The sequence below is a fragment of the Megalobrama amblycephala genome, linkage group LG9 (assembly GCF_018812025.1).
Source record: "Megalobrama amblycephala isolate DHTTF-2021 linkage group LG9, ASM1881202v1, whole genome shotgun sequence".
NCBI classification, from domain to species: domain Eukaryota; kingdom Metazoa; phylum Chordata; class Actinopteri; order Cypriniformes; family Xenocyprididae; genus Megalobrama; species Megalobrama amblycephala.
Window position 1 is genome coordinate 21,931,567 of NC_063052.1, and position 21,068 is coordinate 21,952,634.

Here is a 21,068-nt window from a genome sequence, read left to right on the forward strand (position 1 = left end):
TCATTTAGGCAATGGCGGATAGTCGCATATACACCAAGTTGTATAGGAAGCCATTCACACTGAAAGTGGGACGAAACAGTGCACTGTTACAGAGCTCACGCCGCGCTGTCTGTACTATGGAAAGCCAAAAACACCAGAAGTGGGACGATACAGCGCGGTGTTACAGAGCTGGCGCTGCACTGTCATGTCATCTGCGCGGTTCAAATGACCGAGCCGACTTGACAGTCAGCGCAGTGAGGACGTGTTTGCTAGCGCCACCGAATGGACATCGTGGCGCAAACTAATCTCACCAGCTTGGCGCTGAACAATTAAAACAGCACAGTGCAAATCACAATTACTGCTCTGCAGAATTTCAGCTGTTTTCCCCTTTACATAAGATAATGAAGATAAAGAGAATTAAGTTATACATTTCTTTTGCATATTTTGCTTATATTTCATATTAGTAGTACATATAAACAAACAGTATTGTTCCTTAGGCTACTTATAGGGTGCAAGTTCTGTAACCACATCCCACTTTTGCTGTGTTTGGCTTCCCATACGTACAGTGGCACTACGCGCTAGTAAACACGTTTCCCCTGCGATGTCGAGTCAGTTGCGCAGCCCGGTCCATTGAGCCACACCGATGTCAGCGCAGAGCGAGCTCTGTAAGAGCACGCTGTTTCATCCAACTTTCAGTATGAATGGCTTTCCATAGTTTGGTTTCCTTTACAACTCATTCAACTAACCGCCATTGCCTAAATGAGTTTGTGAGATACGCGCCAAATTAAAAGAAAGTGTGGCCACAGCTTCCTTTTCAAGTGAAATTAGCTCTCATCAACTAATGAAATCTTTTCTCATTTCAGTAATGTGTATGAATGAATTTCACTAAGGTGGATCAATGTTTTCACTAGTGTTTGTAAGAGTCTTTTTCAGTAATGCGTTTGAATGAATTTCACTAAGGTGGATCAATGTTTTCACTAGTGTTTGTAAGAGTCTATTTCAGTAATGCGTTTGAATGAATTTCACTAAGGTGGATCAATGTTTTCACTAGTGTTTGTAAGAGTCTTTTTCAGTAATGCGTTTGAATGAATTTCACTAAGGTGGATCAATGTTTTCACTAGTGTTTGTAAGAGTCTTTTTCAGTAATGCGTTTGAATGAATTTCACTAAGGATGATCAATGTTTTCACTAGTGTTTGTAAGAGTCTATTTCAGTAATGCGTTTGAATGAATTTCACTAAGGTGGATCAATGTTTTCACTAGTGTTTGTAAGAGTCTTTTTCAGAAATGCGTTTGAATGAATTTCACTAAGGTGGATCAATGTTTTCACTAGTGTTTGTTAGAGTCTTTTTCAGTAATGCGTTTGAATGAATTTCACTAAGGTGGATCAATGTTTTCACTAGTGTTTGTAAGAGTCTATTTCAGTAATGCGTTTGAATGAATTTCACTAAGGTGGATCAATGTTTTCACTAGTGTTTGTAAGAGTCTTTTTCAGTAATGCGTTTGAATGAATTTCACTAAGGTTGATCAATGTTTTCACTAGTGTTTGTAAGAGTCTTTTTCAGTAATGCGTTTGAATGAATTTCACTAAGGTTGATCAATGTTTTCACTAGTGTTTGTAAGAGTCTTTTTCTAATGCGTATGAATGAATTTCACTAAGGTTGATCAATGTTTTCACTAGTGTTTGTAAGAGTCTTTTTCTAATGCGTTTGAATGAATTTCACTAAGGATGATCAATGTTTTCACTAGTGTTTGTAAGAGTCTTTTTCAGTAATGCGTTTGAATGAATTTCACTAAGGTGGATCAATGTTTTCACTAGTGTTTGTAAGAGTCTATTTCAGTAATGCGTTTGAATGAATTTCACTAAGGTGGATCAATGTTTTCACTAGTGTTTGTAAGAGTCTATTTCAGTAATGCGTTTGAATGAATTTCACTAAGGTGGATCAATGTTTTCACTAGTGTTTGTAAGAGTCTTTTTCAGTAATGCGTTTGAATGAATTTCACTAAGGTTGATCAATGTTTTCACTAGTGTTTGTAAGAGTCTTTTTCAGTAATGCGTTTGAATGAATTTCACTAAGGTTGATCAATGTTTTCACTAGTGTTTGTAAGAGTCTTTTTCTAATGCGTTTGAATGAATTTCACTAAGGATGATCAATGTTTTCACTAGTGTTTGTAAGAGTCTTTTTCAGTAATGCGTTTGAATGAATTTCACTAAGGTTGATCAATGTTTTCACTAGTGTTTGTAAGAGTCTTTTTCAGTAATGCGTTTGAATGAATTTCACTAAGGATGATCAATGTTTTCACTAGTGTTTGTAAGAGTCTTTTTCTAGTATGCGTTTGAATGAATTTCACTAAGGATGATCAATGTTTTCACTAGTGTTTGTAAGAGTCTTTTTCAGTAATGCGTTTGAATGAATTTCACTAAGGTGGATCAATGTTTTCACTAGTGTTTGTAAGAGTCTTTTTCAGTAATGCGTTTGAATGAATTTCACTAAGGTTGATCAATGTTTTCACTAGTGTTTGTAAGAGTCTTTTTCAGTAATGCGTTTGAATGAATTTCACTAAGGTTGATCAATGTTTTCACTAGTGTTTGTAAGAGTCTTTTTCTAATGCGTATGAATGAATTTCACTAAGGTTGATCAATGTTTTCACTAGTGTTTGTAAGAGTCTTTTTCTAATGCGTTTGAATGAATTTCACTAAGGATGATCAATGTTTTCACTAGTGTTTGTAAGAGTCTTTTTCAGTAATGCGTTTGAATGAATTTCACTAAGGTGGATCAATGTTTTCACTAGTGTTTGTAAGAGTCTATTTCAGTAATGCGTTTGAATGAATTTCACTAAGGTGGATCAATGTTTTCACTAGTGTTTGTAAGAGTCTATTTCAGTAATGCGTTTGAATGAATTTCACTAAGGTGGATCAATGTTTTCACTAGTGTTTGTAAGAGTCTTTTTCAGTAATGCGTTTGAATGAATTTCACTAAGGTTGATCAATGTTTTCACTAGTGTTTGTAAGAGTCTTTTTCAGTAATGCGTTTGAATGAATTTCACTAAGGATGATCAATGTTTTCACTAGTGTTTGTAAGAGTCTATTTCAGTAATGCGTTTGAATGAATTTCACTAAGGTTGATCAATGTTTTCACTAGTGTTTGTAAGAGTCTTTTTCAGTAATGCGTTTGAATGAATTTCACTAAGGTTGATCAATGTTTTCACTAGTGTTTGTAAGAGTCTTTTTCTAATGCGTATGAATGAATTTCACTAAGGTTGATCAATGTTTTCACTAGTGTTTGTAAGAGTCTTTTTCTAATGCGTATGAATGAATTTCACTAAGGTTGATCAATGTTTTCACTAGTGTTTGTAAGAGTCTTTTTCTAATGCGTATGAATGAATTTCACTAAGGTTGATCAATGTTTTCACTAGTGTTTGTAAGAGTCTTTTTCTAATGCGTTTGAATGAATTTCACTAAGGATGATCAATGTTTTCACTAGTGTTTGTAAGAGTCTTTTTCAGTAATGCGTTTGAATGAATTTCACTAAGGTGGATCAATGTTTTCACTAGTGTTTGTAAGAGTCTATTTCAGTAATGCGTTTGAATGAATTTCACTAAGGTGGATCAATGTTTTCACTAGTGTTTGTAAGAGTCTTTTTCTAATGCATATGAATGAATTTCACTAAGGTTGATCAATGTTTTTCGTTTCACTAAAGTTTATAAGAGGCTTTTCAATAATTATGGCTTATACAGCCCCTCATAGGGTTGCAAAATTTCACCACTGTTTTTTAATACACTAAGTGAAAGTTTTGAATTCAGATTTCAATTCAGCTCTTTATGCATTATTTCATTGCTTTATGCAAGCATTGCAATTCTGCTACACTGGGTCTCTGAGGGTTAAACACTTGTGAAGAGGAAATGGATTATTTAGCCTTATAGCAATTTTGACAACGGAGCAATTTACAATTTATCATCATGCTGGTCTTTTTGTTAAATCTTATTAAAATAAAATATAGCTAGTAAGCTTATGCTTTAAAGCAAATCACTGGAGGCAGAGTTTTTACATTTATAACAAAGCTCGCCGATAACATCTGCACTTTGATGTAGTGTTGTCTGTTGAGCCCTTACAAAAACCACACTGACGTTTAATCACTGTGAGAAAAAAAAACAGAAAAGTTCCTATCGCATAGCATCAAGCTGACCCCAATTTTTTCCTCATTCTTTTCCATGCGGGAACCATGACAGCCACTTTGAATGTGCTCCTGTATCAGTCACTGATTAGGGGCTGAAAGTCTGGGTGCTTGGACACTGTGGAGAATTAATCAGTCAAGTTGTTGAACGTAGAGGATGTCTGCTGCCGTGGCCAGTCCTGTGGGGAATTGAGTTGGCCACCTTTGGGTCAGATGGAAACTGTCATTTAATGTCACGCTGCTCAGTAACATTATGGATGCCATCTCCCCTTTCGTAGGTCACACGACCTCCTTCTCTTTGGGAGCCTTCACGTAAAGGCCAAAGTATGTAGGAGAGAGAGAGAGAGAGAGAGAGAGAGAGAGAGGAAGAGAAGAGAAGAGAAGAGAAGAGAAGAGAAGAGAAGAGAAGAGAAGAGAAGAGAAGAGAAGAGAAGAGAAGAGAAGAGAAGAGAAGAGAAGAGAAGAGAAGAGAAGAGAAGAGAAGGAGTGGAACGAATACACAAGCGATGAGAGAGAAGGTTAATCAAGAAATCAAGTTGGGAATATGGAGGAATTGACTTACAGAATGCATGAGGAGCTTTACCATATGTTTCTTAATTTGAATTTCTATAGAATAACTGCACAAGACATTAGAGCTGTCTTCTCTCTTTTCACTGTCATATTGTCTGATTTGGTAATACAATTGTTAATTGCAGTGAAGCCACTTTCAATTAAAATGGAAAAAATTAAATAGGATCTGGTGGACTGGGAATGCTAGTTCAATGGAAGGAAAAGAAACAGTGTAAGAGAATGAACTGGACAGCTGCAATTGAGTAAAAGAGCTGTAGTGCTGTTTACAAAAGGGATTGATTTATATAAAGATTGGAAAAAATGAACAGATTAAACCAAAACGTTGTTTGTGAACCCTCTGGAAATACCAAGATTTGGGCTATTTAAAGGGGACCTATTACACAAAATTCACTTTTACATGGTGTTTGAACATAAATGAGTGTTGGCAGTGTGTACACAACCACCCTATAATGATAAAAATCCACCCACTCATTTTTTTTAATCCCCATAAATCATAAGCAATGTTTCAGAACAAGCTGTTCGCAGGGTCTGTACAAAGTGACGTGACTGTTGACGGACACTGCCGTATTAGCATAGACCCCACCCTGAGTGAGTACACTCACCAGTCCGCCATTGTCTCTAGCGACAAGAATGTCTGGTAAGCAATTGAGGAATTTCGTTGCTGGATGTAAGAGTGAACATAACAGTCTTCATTTACACCTGACATCTGAGCCGCTGAAAGCAGTGGATTAGTTTTATTTTTGAAGGGAATGCGCCACAGATATAATATACACATGTGAATTCTGTCCCTGCTGGTTACGTTCGCAGACATATAATCATCTGTGTTTATGTGAACTCTGTGTTTTTGACAACCTTGTGTGGATTTGACAGTTTAAGCACAATAAAATGTGAAAGCGATGTTAGTTTAATACTCATGAGACGTGCCATCTGACAGCCAGCTTTATGTGCATGTGCTTCAGATGCGTGCACTCAGAAAATTATAAATTAGAAGTTTAAACTGATATAGCTTTAAAGGGCATATTGCAGGTTAGAGATTTAGTGATTCAATGTATAGAAATGTATAGACGCTGAGGAAATTGTAAATGTTTATTCACACTCATATAACAGACCACAGACATAATTAGCCTGCTATGTGGCCAAAAGAGCAGGGACAGGCAAGGATTAGACAGAAGGAGGAGGAGACAAATTGAGTGTGTGAGTGAATTTGTGTGAGTGTGAGACTGTATGCATTTGTATACACTGCCATCCAAAAGTTAGGAAACGCCCTAGAAAAGTGGGGTTTTGGACAATATTGGCATGAATCCTTTTTAATTTATGATCATTTTGCACTGATAAGGGACAACACAAACTACGAAAACATATGTTATTACATAAACAGTTTATACATAGAAAAAACTTAAATTTTCGATTCATCAAAATATCCACCATTAGCAGCTATCTGACCTAAACTGGGTTCTAATTGGTTCATTGTATTCTAAACTTAATTGGCAATCAGTTGTTGAAGCTATTAAGGTGTGCTGACCCAAAAATCTTTTACAAAACTGGGCCAAGTTTAAACCAGTAACCAGACATCACAGCTGGCAAAGAGGCATGTCTGACTTTGACATGTATATATTGGCTTTATTATGTATGAAAATTATTATTGCTGTTCTTCAATGATAATGTCAAGTTACTTTAATGCATTTGCACCAAAAAATGATAAGGATTTATGCTGATATCGTCCAAAACCACACTTTGCCAGGGGTGTTTCCAAACTTTTGGAGGGCATAATTTGTATTCATCAGTGTTGAAATTGATTCACGTAAAAATGGCGAAGAAGCATCGCGTATGTAAGTTTATTTATTTAATATCATCATTTACAGTAGTATTACAATGTTGAACTCCACCATATCGCCGGGATGATAATCATCCGGTTTAAAGTTAACGCGTTTATCGAAGCAGATGCAGAAGTGAAGTCCCGTCTCTTCACGGAAGATAACACCGTGCTTTTTCTTGTTAGTAAACCTCTGGACTCGATGTTCTGACAGGCTGGAGTTTGTGTAACCTCCACAAACACAATAACTTGCCATGACGATGATAAATTAAAATACAAAAACTACCGAAAACACACTGATTCACGACTGCTGTTACTGAATACCAACCTACTCTGCACTGAGTCAACACAGAGCTCGGCGAACAAATCCCTCTCGTGACATAAAATGATGCGACGTTGAAAAAAAAGTGTTTTTTACAGAGACCGTCACTTTATCTACTAAATTTGTGCCCTTATGTCCTGCAAAACATTTTTAAATACTGCAGTACCTTTTTATATGATACTTTCATACAAGGTTATATATTCATCTCGGGAAAAAGAATTTAACCTGCAATATGCACTTTAAAATCCATGCTGGTAATATACTTATAGATGATAATCAAAACCAAGCAGATGTCTAGCATTTGGCAGCTGTGAATGAAGGAAGCGCTATTCTGGATAGGGGTCGGGGAGCAGCAGCTCATTTGCATTTAAAGACACATGCAAGAAAACAGCATGTTTTTGCTAGCACTCAAAAATGGGAATTTACAAAATGGTATAATAAATGATCTGTGAGGTATTTTGAGCTGAAACTTCACAGACATTCTGGGGACACCTGAGACTTAAATTACGAAATGGGGCATAATAGGTCCCTTTTAATGTATGCTGTCATAATAATAATAATAAAACATCCAAAAAACAAATAAACAGATGTATAATTTATTTATCAATAATCTGGACTTCAACCCTGGAAATAAAACATTTTATAATTTAATATATATATATATATATATATATATATATATATATATATATATATATATATATATATATGTATATATATATATATATATATATATATATATATATATATATATATATATATATATATATGTGTAAAATGACTTAATAAATGATAATGAATAAATAAAATGGGATAAAAAGTCTGACCGGATTAAAAATCTAGGCCTTGAACCTAGAAATCAACCTAGAAATTTTAGATTTAAAAAAATAGTTTATTGATATACAAGAAAATGAAATTAAAATAAATAAATAAATTATTTGAATCTGGAAATTAACCATTTCAACTCTTTTTGGATTTTTTTTTTTTAAATTTGAAATATATAAATATTGAAATAGGAAGAAGAAAAATTAACTACCCTACACTATTTCTATATCATGAATCACATGTAAATAAATTTGTAACATTGATCATGTGACTTCTTTGTACAGGCAGTCAGATGTTCTTGCTTCCATTGAAGCTCAAGATGCCCTTTGATCATGCTGGAGAACATGATCATCAGGTTTTACACAAACTTGTTGAGTTCAAGCAGCTGCTCAAGTGCTGCTGTCATTAAAGCAGAAGAGAGACAAACCAAATACTAAGACATTCTGAAATGTTTATGCTGATAATATAATTCGTAAATAAAATGTATTAAATTACAAAAGGATTCAACATGGAAGCATTTGTACTAGTGGTTTCAGACTTTCAGTTTTCACTGCATTTATATTCCCACTCCTGACCTGTGCTTCATTCTCCTTCAGTAGCCTGCGGGTACGAGCCCCTCCCGGGTCATCGGTCAGGTTGAGCATCACCACACTCTTTCTCTCCCAACCGATGAAGGAGCCATCTATCATGCCTTCCACCATGGCCAGGAAATCCTCATAGCCATGGTGGCGTGTGGTAACCACAGAGAACGCTGTCCAATCAAACTCCTCCAGGACTTCAAAAATGACCTCCAGTTGCAGGCCAGTGGAGCACAAGAACTGCAAGTAGACGGAGCCGCTCTCCTGAAAGAATAAGAAAATTTGGGACATAGTAAAACTTTCCAACATAATATTGTGCATAAAGAGAGGCACTTCTGAAAGGTCATAGCCGGATTCCACTTCCCTTGGTAGCCTAAATTTCTGTTTGTAGTTTTAGATCAGTCGTCTACTCGCCCTTTGTTCCAGATTTCTCATTCATTAGATGTTTTTTCCTTCCCTCCATTTACCCTCTGCTTCTTACTCATTCAGATCAATACAATCATTCTTAATACCCACACAGCATGACGTAAAGGATTCATTGCTATTCATAAGCCTGTGTTTCTGGTGACATTAGTGTCCTTGGCTGTTTTAGGATTCGAAACAGTCCATTCGGCCTCGCTTCAGCTCACCTCACTGTCTTTTTTCCATACCCCGGAAGGTGACCATTCCACTGTACAATCGAGGAGATTTATGACTCTGACATAAAGCCGTATTTCTGATAGTGAAAAATAGCAACGCTTAGTCTGACACTTGCTAATGCATCATAATCATGATCAAATATATCACGAATGTGGCATGACACCTGTTTTGTGGCTGCTGGTGACACTGGCCATTATATGAGAAGTGTGCCGCCTTTATAATTGACTTTATTTTTTGAGACGAGCTGAGCTTGACCTCTGTAGATCTTTGAAGAATTATTTGTGGGCAGATGTTTTGTGTATCCTGCAGCTGCTAAAACAACACATAAGAGTCAATATTTTAATTGCACCGATGCAAATTACATAGAGGCAAATCATTCATTTCCATGTCAGACTACTTACATCTGCATGTAAACAATATGATCTGAAAAAAAAAAGCGTATAGAAAAGCTTATAGCTTATTGAAAACATTTCAAGGGTTTTTTTTATGCCTTTAGAGAAGTTTACATACATAAATGTAAGTGTGAAGTGCTCGGTGCAATGAGGGGTTTGTGTCTTTACACGCTAAAAACTGCTGGCTTAAAGGATTAGTTCACTTCAGATTTCAAATTTCCTGATAATTTACTCACTCCCATGTCATCCAAGATGTTTATGTCTTTCTTCAGTCGAAAAGAAATTAAGGTTTTTGAGGAAAACATTCCAGAATTTGTCTCCATATAGTGGACTTCAACGGCTACCAACGGGGTCCAAATTGCAGTTTAACTCCCTGAGGTCTGAAAACGCGCTGGCGCGTTTTGCAGGTTTTTTTCACATTGCAGCAAAACAGACTTAAAATATTCCGTCATTTCTTGTCATAGAGACATAAGTAATATATCAATTTAAACTATAGAATGTCTTCTTTTATTTGTGTAAACTCAGAGTAAAAACTAAATGTTGTGCTTTTTGCAAAATAAAGAAAACTAAAATGATGCATGATCTGTCCTCTCCCTCTGAACAAAGTTTAATCTGATTGTTCTCAGAAAATGAACTATAACTTAGTGAATACTTATCACAAAAAAAATAGACTTATGTCTAAAGACACATTGAAATGTCAGGTTTTAAATCATGTAAGTCATATTGAAAACAAAAATTCTGTGTTTATGTAATCTGTTTGAAAAGAGACACATGTCAGAAGTCCGTGATTCAGCTCATTATCCGCTAATGCGGCCACGCCCACGGAGCCAGCACTATTCAGAGGCAAATTATGAGTCAATACAGGCATACATCATCTCAATCGTGTATTTATTGTCTTGAAAAGTGTTTATCTGTATGTAAAAGCCATAGTTAGTGACCTTTGGAAGACATGCCGTTAGTTCCTGATATGTCCTCTTCTTCTTTAGAATAATTTGTGGACTAAATGTGCACAGAGAGCGCCCTCCGGCTGCAAGTATGAATTGAAAACACCATTCCTGAAATGTCATCTTCTTCTTTAAAATAATTTGTGGACTAAAGGTGTACAGAGTGCCCTCCGGCTGCAAGTATGAATTGAAAACACCAGCGCTCATAGTTATGACAATGAATATAGAATAAATATAACTCCTCTGTATAGAATATTGACATAAACATACGAGAATCCATCAATATTTCTCCAAATGTGAATGCTTTTAAACTAAAAACCTATATTCAGACTCTTTGCATCACAGAAATACATTATATTTTAAAGAATATAATAGAATACCATTATTTTAAATTGAGCTGAGACATGATTACAGAGGTTTTTTTCACAGCCTACCTGACTGAAAGGCCTCATTATTATGCAGCACCGTTAGAGGTTCTTTATGCGATTCTTTTGTCTTCTAAGGTGTAAATGAGCCATTATTCATGATGATTCACGCCTCCACGCATACTGTGTTTCTTGACAAAAAGTGTCTTACAAAAACTAAATTAATATATTGTTTTAAATGAACAAGTAGGCATTATAATTTTTACATAATTTTGAAGCAAAAACTCTAGCCTACAACCTCCAATACCCAAAAGTCTTGTAAACACAGATTTAATATATATTTTTGGCCTTATTTCAGTGAGTTAATTTTTTTGTTTTTTCAATAACCACGCATAAATGTTATTCTTTCAAAAACACAAACATGTGCATACATGTTCCTCACATATTATGGTAGCCTAGTTTGTGCTGAATACAGTGTAATGACACCTTTGTCATTAATATGTTTATGAACAACTGAAAAAAGCACAAATGTCAGGGCATGTCAAAACTTCTCCAGGCCCCAAATCAGCCTCAGACTCCAGAGGGTTAAATGCAGCTTCAAAGGGTGATCCCAGCTGAGGAATAAGGGTTTTATCTAGTGAAATGATTGGTCATTTTCTAAAAAAATTAAAATTCTATACTTTTTTTTACCACAAATGCCCGCCTTGCACTAGCTCTGCAATGCGCCAGGCATTAAGGCAGGAACACACCAAGCCAACACAGATGAACTAGTGGCGATGAAAGTAGACCGCGGGATTGGCTCACGTCGGCAGTGTCTGGGTCCAAAGTTGCCCTGACACACCAAACCGACACTCAGCAGCCGACGACCAAGTAGCGCGTCCGTACTGCACCTGCATAAGATGAAATGCCTTTCTGTACCAGCAGGTGGCAGTAGCTGAACAGCCAATCAGAATGATCAGATGGCCCGACGGACCAACAAACTCCGACGCCAATTCAATGTGGAATAGGCCGAAAAACTTCAGCCAATGGTGCGAAACACACTGAGAAAACCGATGAACAAAAACCGATGAACAAAAACTGTCAGACGGCTGACCGTCGGTGTTACGACCCAGATTAGGGACCAATATAAAAGCAATTCAAAAGAAGTTATAAGCAAAATTCGCAATTAATGTGTGTTCCTGTCTTTAGACTAAGTTAAATGGCCTTTACAAAAAAAAAAAAAAGTAAAAGATGTCAGACGATGAAGTTGGAGGAGAAAATGAGTTTTTCGCCAAACTGCGGTACTTCCGCCTACATCACGCATGACCTTTCCAATGTGATTATGTAATGTGTGGCGAATCACAGAGATAGCGCAAGACAAGCATTTGTGGTTAAAACGTATATAAATTGTATTTTTTTTTTAGAAAATGACCAATGGTTACGCTAGATAAGACTCTTATTCCTCGTCTGGGATCGTGCAGAGCCCTTTGAATCTGCAGTGAAACCGCAATTTGGACCTTCAACTCGTTGGTAGCCGTTGAAGTCCACTATATGAAAAAAAACCCTGGAATGTTTCCCATAATTTCTTTTCAACTGAAGAAAGAAAGACATAAACATCTTGGATGTCATGGGGGCGAGTAAATTACCAGGAAATTTTAATTCTGAAGTGAACTAATCCTTTAAAACGCCTGCTTTTTCTACACCAAAATATCAAGTCTCAACAATATACCTATTTCTGCTTAACTTCACTTTAGTTTGGACTAATTTCATTTGCTAGAGTTGCTAGGTTTCCACAAGCGTAAACATACATAGTGTCTGAGCGAGTGAAAAGATATACAAGATGGCCCCCAATGGAAGTGATCTCCAATGTCTGACACAAGGATTACGTAAGGTAAAGCTGTTTTTTTCTCTCTCTCTCTCTCTTATTGACATCCCTTCCCACATGGAAAAAACCTATATAAACATATATGTTTCAATATAGGTTTTGATATAGGTTTTACATATATGTGACATATATAAAATTGGCCGTTTTCCTATATTATATGTACATATATGTACATATATGCACACATATATGTACACATATATGCACATATATATATATATATATATATATATATATATATATACACACATATATGTACACATAATATAGGAAAACGGCCAATTTTATATATGTCACATATATTAAAAACCTATATCAAACCTATATTGAAACATATATGTTTATATAGGTTTTTTCCATGTGGGACCAATTTCACGTGTTCGTGTAGCGGTGTGTTTTCTGCGTTGTGTCGTAATCAAAGACAGACTGCGAAAAATCTTGCCATCAGGTCCTCACTTTATTCTGTATAACACAAATGGCAATATATGAGGACTTGTGCAGCATACAAACAGCATGCGGCAGCAACGCACAACGCTGAGAAAGAGAGATATTAAAAGTAACTTAAGTAAAGAAAAATAATCAACGAAACATCTGAATGTACATCACAGAGGGGTTTTGGATTACAATCATACAAATATATCATGTGAATTCAGCTGTTACATGAAACATGGCCTCAATTGAATCACCGCAAAAACTTTGTGCGACCTACCGCTGTGATGTCTCATGCAGACTTTTTTCGTTAATTCTTAGTTTTTGCCTTGATAATAGAAAATATGAGCTAGGCATCATGTATGACAGTCAAAAATGAGATATGAGCTACAAAATGACCAGATCCTGCCATTAGCTATATAGAAGACATATCTTGTATGTATAGGGCATATATATGGATATGAAGAAGCAATACAGGAGACCTATATTTCCTGTATATGCACATATATGCACCTCAATTTTGCCTATATGTGGCATATATACACATATATGCAGTATATATACGCATATATGCAGCATATATATAGCATATATGCAGTATATATGCGCATATATGCAGCATATATATTATCATATATGTGCATATATGCAGCATATTTGTACATATACACTGCATATAGGTTTCATATATGCGCATATATCCACATATAGGTTCTTTCCATGTGGGTTTATAAACATGAATATTAGCTTAGTGTTTCATACATTAAACTGGATTTAATCACATCTTTGCAAGTCTATAATATATTGACTCCTTGGATGTCTTTTCACAGATGTACTAATGTACTGGCTTAGCTCCTTAAAGCCCTACAATAAAAAAGGTATTATTATTTAATATGATTTTATTAAATGACACTATTTTGAAATAGCAAGTTGTCAATTTTATCTAAAATACATGATTGGCCTTTTCAAGTTTCTTTATAGATTTATATAATTATCAAACTAACCATTTTATGAGGTAAAATCAATGCAGAATTTGAGTCAAAATGAGCTACCATCTGTGTTAAACGTGTAACCCAGCACGCTGGGTTAAATGAGCACCCCAACTTGTCAGATAAGATTAACACAGCATGTCTTCTGACTATTATTTATTTACCCAATAGTGTGTTTAAAGACTACTAAAATTGGCTTGCTTTTTTTGAGAATAGACCTCTGAAATAATGATCACAACAAAATAACAGTCATGACAACTACAAACAACTTGTTAACTCGCTGATGTTAAGTTTTTCTTCATCTAGAACAGCTTTTGCATGTTACAAACACTTCATATGCAAATAAAATCTCAATTAACTCCACAGTACTTTTCCCATATGAATAATTTCCCCCTAGGCGTTACCTTGGCAATCTGGCAGATTTTTTTTTTGTTTCATAATTACACTTTCGACTGTTAGTTTAGTCATGATACATACCTGTAAAATGTAAGCAGAGGAATTTTTAACATCTGTCAACAAGACAATCAGCATGCATTCCAACATGCTCATTACAATACAACTGCCTCAACCATGCAAAACAAGAGTTCATACTGTGTGACCAAAGGATAAAGCCAGGCTATTACACTGAGTCTTTCAAATAATAACCAGACAGAGGAGCCGCAAACCTGATGAGCACAAAAATGTCACGACTGCAGAGTAGCATTAACCAAGCATAAAGGCTCACCTCCGCTCTATATTTAAATGAAGACCAGCTTGTAAAAGCTGAAAGAGCTTACAGTAGTACTGTAACTTGCAGCAGTGAAGCACTTAAATGGGTCAGGTTACATTTTCCACAGGACTACATTTCCTTCAACTTCGTATTGGAATCAAATACCTTGATAAATTTGATGCACTAAAATTGGAGCAGGCATATATATCTTTTATTATATTTTACTGAGAGCAAGATGGGGGAGAGAGTCATCTCGAAACCTCAGAACCGTATGAAAAATTGATAACATAAATTAAATGATAATTATAATTTATTGCGATTTTACAGGTTTTATAATTATTTATATGAATATGTAGGCTAATAATAATAATACTACCATATTTAATATCTTGATAAATACTATCCTGACCAATAACACTGCCATAGATTATAAATATTTATTATTATTAGTAGTAGTAGTAGTAGTAGTAGTAGTAGTAGCAGCTTTCCTCCTTTTAAACTTGCATTTGCTTAAAACTAAAGAAATATGCAATTCTCATTTCTTTTTCATTGTTTTTACAGAAGGAGAATGAGTGCCTGAGGTGTTTGTGTTTTCAAAAGAATCCCAGTACTAACAGGCTTCAGTTTCTTCTGATGCTGCAGCTTTCATTTGGCTAAAATCAATCTACATTGAACACTTGAAACTAGATTTGCTGCATACATCAAATGCATTGCAGGTGGGAAGGTTTAGATTAAATTGCAAAACAATATATAGTATATTAAACACTACTAAACTAATTTCAGCTCTAAATTACCTCAGATGTAAATCTATATGTGCTAATGAAGTACCTTCTGTTAGTGATTACATTTTGTACATAGAGAAATGGAACAGCCTGCTCTGCATCCTCTCAGCAATCAAACCAAACACATCATATTTTTGGAAACGTATAGATCAAGTCTATATTGGTAAGAATATCAAAATCAATTTTCATTTTTTCCCCTCTAAAATGACCTATTTGAAAGAGACGGGAAACATTTTTTTTATTTGAACTCTATTGTTTAAGCAGTGAAAGTTTAGATGCATTTGTGCCAATTTCTCATACATTTCACATATTGATATATGAAGAGTCCAGCGATCTAAATGGCCTGCCTTCCTTGAGGAACACTTCAACAGCCATTAATATAATCTTTTTAACATTTGCCCACTTATAATCAGAGGTCACAGCCTTTGAAATTACTTGAATTCACAATGACACATTTAGCGCAGTTGCTAGGGAGATTCGAAAGACTTCAGGATATATGGCAGAGTTGCATGAATGTCACACAGTTTATAGCGTAGCATGCACCATAATTGTGTAGCGTCCAAATCCTGCTGGTTTTATATGTGTTGCACTAGAGTTGAACCAGAAGTAGTGCATGTGCTAGCTTGTGCCCCTGAGACGGCAATAATCGTCTGTACAGCATTATGTGCCATATTGAGGTCCAGATGGACTAAGTGGTGCATTTTATTTTATTTTATTCAAAAGCTTTCAGAGAATAAAATGGACCCTGGAAGGCTTTGTTTACCAAAATCTGCTTGAAACTTAAGAAATATGCAATTCTAGTTTCTTTTTCATTGTTTTTGGGGGAGTGGGTGCCTGAGGTGTTTGTGTTTTCAAAAGAATTCCAGTACTAACAGACTTCAGTCTCTTCTGATTCCGCAGCTTTGATTCGACTGAAATCAATCTACATTGAACACTTGAAAATGGATTTTCAACATCAGATTTCGAAGCTCATGCAGAGGATGCAAAGTGGCAAAATCTACTTTCTTCTCGCACCAGAATATTTAACCACATTATGTAATTAATTACTGTCCTAATTAAACCAGTTAAGTGACTCCTTTGTGCCATGCTCTGGTTGGCGGTTTGTGAAGTGGTAAAGAAAGTCTCTGGAGACATGCTCTGCGAAAGAGAGTTAACTCCATGACTCCAAACCCACGCTCTCACCAATCCACAACACATGAGCCTTTCTAAATGTAGTTAATTAAAGCCTAAGCAAGCAAATGAAAAAGTAATGTAATATTTTTCACAGGAGAGAAATATGCTGGCAGAGAGGATGTCTCCAGAGTGTGAATAAAACAACACAGGTAGCCTGAAACTTATTTGAGTTTAATTGGTCATCTTAATTATGCTGAAATTGTATTAAGTGGTAGGACACGGTGAATTTTTAGCGCACTGTCACATGCGAGTGGAAGATACTGGTTACTGCAGAATGAATAATTTAAGTAGGGATTTTTACAAACAAGCCTAGGCGGTGTTTGTTCAAATGAAGGAAAAAAGTTTGAGACAGACTGAGATTTTAAATATTGTAAATCCAGGGCATGAGTTGACAGCATGAGGCTTAAGTGACAAAAGAAACCTTCAAAAGGCCTCTGACTGAGTCATTTCTGAACATAATAGTTGTACCAGGTGCGTTTGTGTACGAGTAACACTTGCACACTGTAATCACAGAGCGGGCACAAAACACTACATACATACCATCTTCACATGATTTTCAGTTGCTGATGGAACCTTACTATAAAAAAATACAATGCCATTTTAATACATAGTAGCTGTTTTTGTTAGAATGCATTGAATCAAATCCTGACAATCACTAAAATGTGTTCTGAAATATCCCACCTGTCTTTGTGACAGCCCTAGGCTCTATAAACATATGGGAGTGGCCCACACTTTTTCAGTCAATCAGAAATGCTCTCTTGCACCTGACATTCTGACAACTTTGGAGGGTAAAAGTGACAATTTTCTCAACTTATGGTCAAATGGAGCATCACTTTCGCAAACCCTTGCATTTTTCCTCGATGTTAGGGGTGTTCAATCCCAGCTTCAGTCCCAATTAATTACCAACTAATCAAGGCCTTACTATGCATACTAGAAACTTCCAGGCAGGTGTTTTGAAGCAAGTTGGAGCTAAACTCTGTCAATCGGATTACAAGTGGATGACTCTAAATACAGGTGTAAACAGGCTCTAAAATGTTTTGAGCTTGTCTACTTCCGACCACTTCCAGTCAGAGCTCGTCGAAAAAGCATTCAACCGGATTGCTTTCGTAGTGCAGATGCTAATGTGGCCATTCAATCGAACAGCCACAAAAAACAGCATACTCTCCACCAAGTGACCTAACGCATAAATGCACTAGACAAACGGGATTTAAACTTCGTTGAGTGAAGACCCATGTTTGGTTTGAAGACAAAAAAAAAATGTACCAAGCACAATGTTCTCTCACCATCCCTGATTTCTAACACGCACTCACCATTCGGCGATGTCTTGCAGCTATCAGAGCGGAAATGAAAGCTGTTGCTCTCCATATGTTTTTCTGTCATCTCCGGTCGCGTTTATATGTAAATTGCATGAGCTTATTTCGTTCATTAGATCGAAAGACCTGAAAAAGCCCATACATTTACCCATTTATACACAGACCCTCCCCTCCAAGTAATCAGGACAGAAGTGGTTGAAAGAGGACAACAGAGATAGATTAAAACACCAGGTGTAAACGGGAATGGGTCTCCCTCGTCTATGCCATCCAAATCTTAATACAAGGTGTAAACATTGCCCATGCCAATATGACATACATTCTAGTGTGTATAGGCATCGTAACTCAAAATGTAATTACCATAATATTGGTCAAATATTTGACTATTGTGCACAGGCCTCTTACACAACATTTTGCTGTTTACTGCCTATTTATTGTTTAAAAAACCCCGGCTGACCTGTATTGTTGACTAATGCTTAATACTTTGAATAATTACCCACTGTTTTGCTAAAATTAGAAGAGGCATATCTGGGAGACAGCTCAGTGCTTTTCCAGGCCGCTGAGAGCAGTGTACATAGAGAGGACAACTGAGGTCATGGCTGAAAAATGACCAAATACCATTACATCTCTGAGGGAAAGTGTTATTGTGCATTCCAGAAAAAAAAAGAATTAGGTCTAAAGAAAATGGTAATGAGCTTTCGTTTATTTCTATTAGACTAGATCAGGGTTTGTTAGTCCAGTTAGGTACATGTCGTAACAAAAAAGCATCTACAAAAAGCATCTTTCTCCATTCATGCCAATTTAAAAGTAACTGAGGAAATACATTTTTTATATATTATAGAAATTTTACCCATGACCAATATGTTTTAAAAGGGCTCTTAAAAGCGTCAAATTAACTTTTTTCACATCAGAGCTCAGAATAGTCGCTAACGAATAGCTTGTGACTGTGCACGTTCGCTTAATGTCATTAGCCAATCAGTTGTGTCATGATGTCATATTTACATATTTACATACTGGCTGCAGAACTGATGGCTACATCCACAGACCCTTTTCACAGACTGTCATGCATTTCCGCAATGATTAATATTGTAAATCTATCATGTTTTTTATATTTTCATCTTTTAAAAATGTAATCCTATGGGCCAATTTCTCAAAAATCGGAAATTATGTCACCACTGTATAAAATTATTTCCACTACTGGTCTGCAGCTATTACATTAGTATGCTCTTTTCTCAAACATTGCTTTTTACCTTTTCTTTTTTGCCTGTTTTGCAAGTTGCTGAACTAAAATCCACAAAGAATTAATTTGTACTTGTTTATAGCTAAACAGCCACACAGATTGTGCTCAAATTTACCGGCGGGTGGTTTTAATTCACCGGCTGTCGTGTCACAGAATGTTATCATTCAGTAATTCCCCTGCTCGTATCACCACATGATGATCATTTGTTCATATAAAAAACAAAATCCACAATATTCATATGCAAATTTGCATTAATCTATAAGCAGAGCAACTGTACGCTGTGCAACAGCAACAATACACATCGCGAAAAATACTTTTTACATGCAGTGTGATAATGTAAAGTCACATCAAACAGAATGATATAACCAATAAGCACCATCATTTTGAAAAAGTTCTTAAACTCTACTCTTAATTAGAGCTTTATAGTCCCACCAATAAATCACCAAGACATTTCATGATGTTTAATTCGTACAAAGACTTTTATTCCCAAACTAGTTCTTGTTAGGCTCAGCCATCGCTGTTACCGGAAACAAGTTTACCCAGCGCGGGTCAATCCGGAAGCTTGAAATTCGCCTATTGTGGATTTTTCTTTTGCTATTGATGCAAATGGGAACACAAAAATTATGTTTGTTGTAGTTTCGGTTTCCCACTACAGAAGTTTACCTAACTATGACAGCTTCTGCTTCTGAGACCCTGGAAATGTCAGTTTTGCACAATTTCCAAAATTGCCAATTCCATTCTCACAAATTCATGAAGAACCATTCAATTTAAGAATCTTATGAATGAATCTTAACTCTTACCTGTGGCTCCCTCCCCAGACCAGCCCCTCCTCCCACAGCAATGACAGGCACTCCTGTCTGAGCCGAGACAAATTCCAGCATAGGTGCTAACGGTGCCCGGTTGGGCGGTGGTGGCTTCTCTTCCTCAAACACAAGGCCTTGTAGCGGTGTGGTAGCCAGTAACTCGCATAACTGTAGCAAGAGGCTCCCAGGACTGCTCTCGTTCACGGCCAGCCAGATCACGTTCGCGGGACCCCACGGCGTCATCACACTTTCACCCACCTGTCCTGACCAGGCCCGACTTAGAAAACCCGTCCCCGAATTGCTGCTGCTGCTGCTGCTTGGCCCGGCACCGGAGCCGGAGCCCGCTGAAGAGGCACCGCCCACACCCCCCACCCCAGCGCTCGTTTCCGGGAGGTGGGAGGAGCCAGAGTGAACCACAGCGATGTTGACTCCGCCCGAAGCCCCTCCTGAGTCCCTCTCTCTCTCCCGGGGGCGGAGCAGCAGTGGGGGGGAGGGCTGGGCCGGCCCAGTGCACGCCAGCACAGCCAATAGAAATGAAAGGGCGGGCCTCGCCGCCATAACACGGGCAGGGAGTCACTTGGGTGGGTAGCGCTTTATGCGGGAACGAGACCTTGAGGAAGAAAAGAAAGAAGGACTGTTAGAAACAACGTAACTCAACTGAGGGAAAACATGAAAGGCACACTGTCAGCATAGAGTCCATCAACATCAATTAGGACGCCACCAGACACCAAGATACATTAACCTGGCAGAGGTAGTTAAGTCCCTGCATGAGGATTGGAGAAGAAAGCTAACACATCTCACCTCCCTGAACCTCACCATTCCCTGGGGAGCATGGGAAATCATTACCTCCCTGCATTGATTCATGCATTAGATCCTTCAACGCAGGAGAGTGTCTTGAATCTCCACTATAAATCTGCCTGGTTGTAAAGCGTCCATCTCTGCCTGGGTAGATCCAGAGCAGGCCGAGTAAATAAAAGTGAAAATAAAGAAGAACAGAGGGGACGAGGCCGCCCTCTGCGCCTTTTGTTTGTGTTCCTGATACAATGAGCGAAAAAAGCGAGAGCGCACGAGAACGAGAGAGGGAGGGAGAGACGGCGTGCTGGTACTGATACAAATGGCAGGCCATGTAAGCGCCAGCAACACCATGAATCATTTTCAAGTCACTTTGT

At 37.1% G+C, this 21,068-nt stretch overlaps 1 protein-coding gene across 1 annotated transcript in view; it reads right to left on the reverse strand.

Annotated features, from left to right (window-relative positions):
- grin2da (glutamate receptor, ionotropic, N-methyl D-aspartate 2D, a) overlaps window positions 1-21,068 on the reverse strand; it is a 108,797-nt gene that overhangs the window by 60,443 nt on the left and 27,286 nt on the right. The window contains exons 2-3 of the mRNA XM_048202070.1: window positions 19,897-20,509; window positions 8,258-8,524 (exon numbers count right to left, since the gene is read on the reverse strand). Of these exons, the coding sequence (XP_048058027.1) occupies window positions 8,258-8,524; window positions 19,897-20,457 (828 nt within the window). The 5' untranslated portion in view covers window positions 20,458-20,509. The remainder of the gene's footprint in view (window positions 1-8,257; window positions 8,525-19,896; window positions 20,510-21,068) is intronic.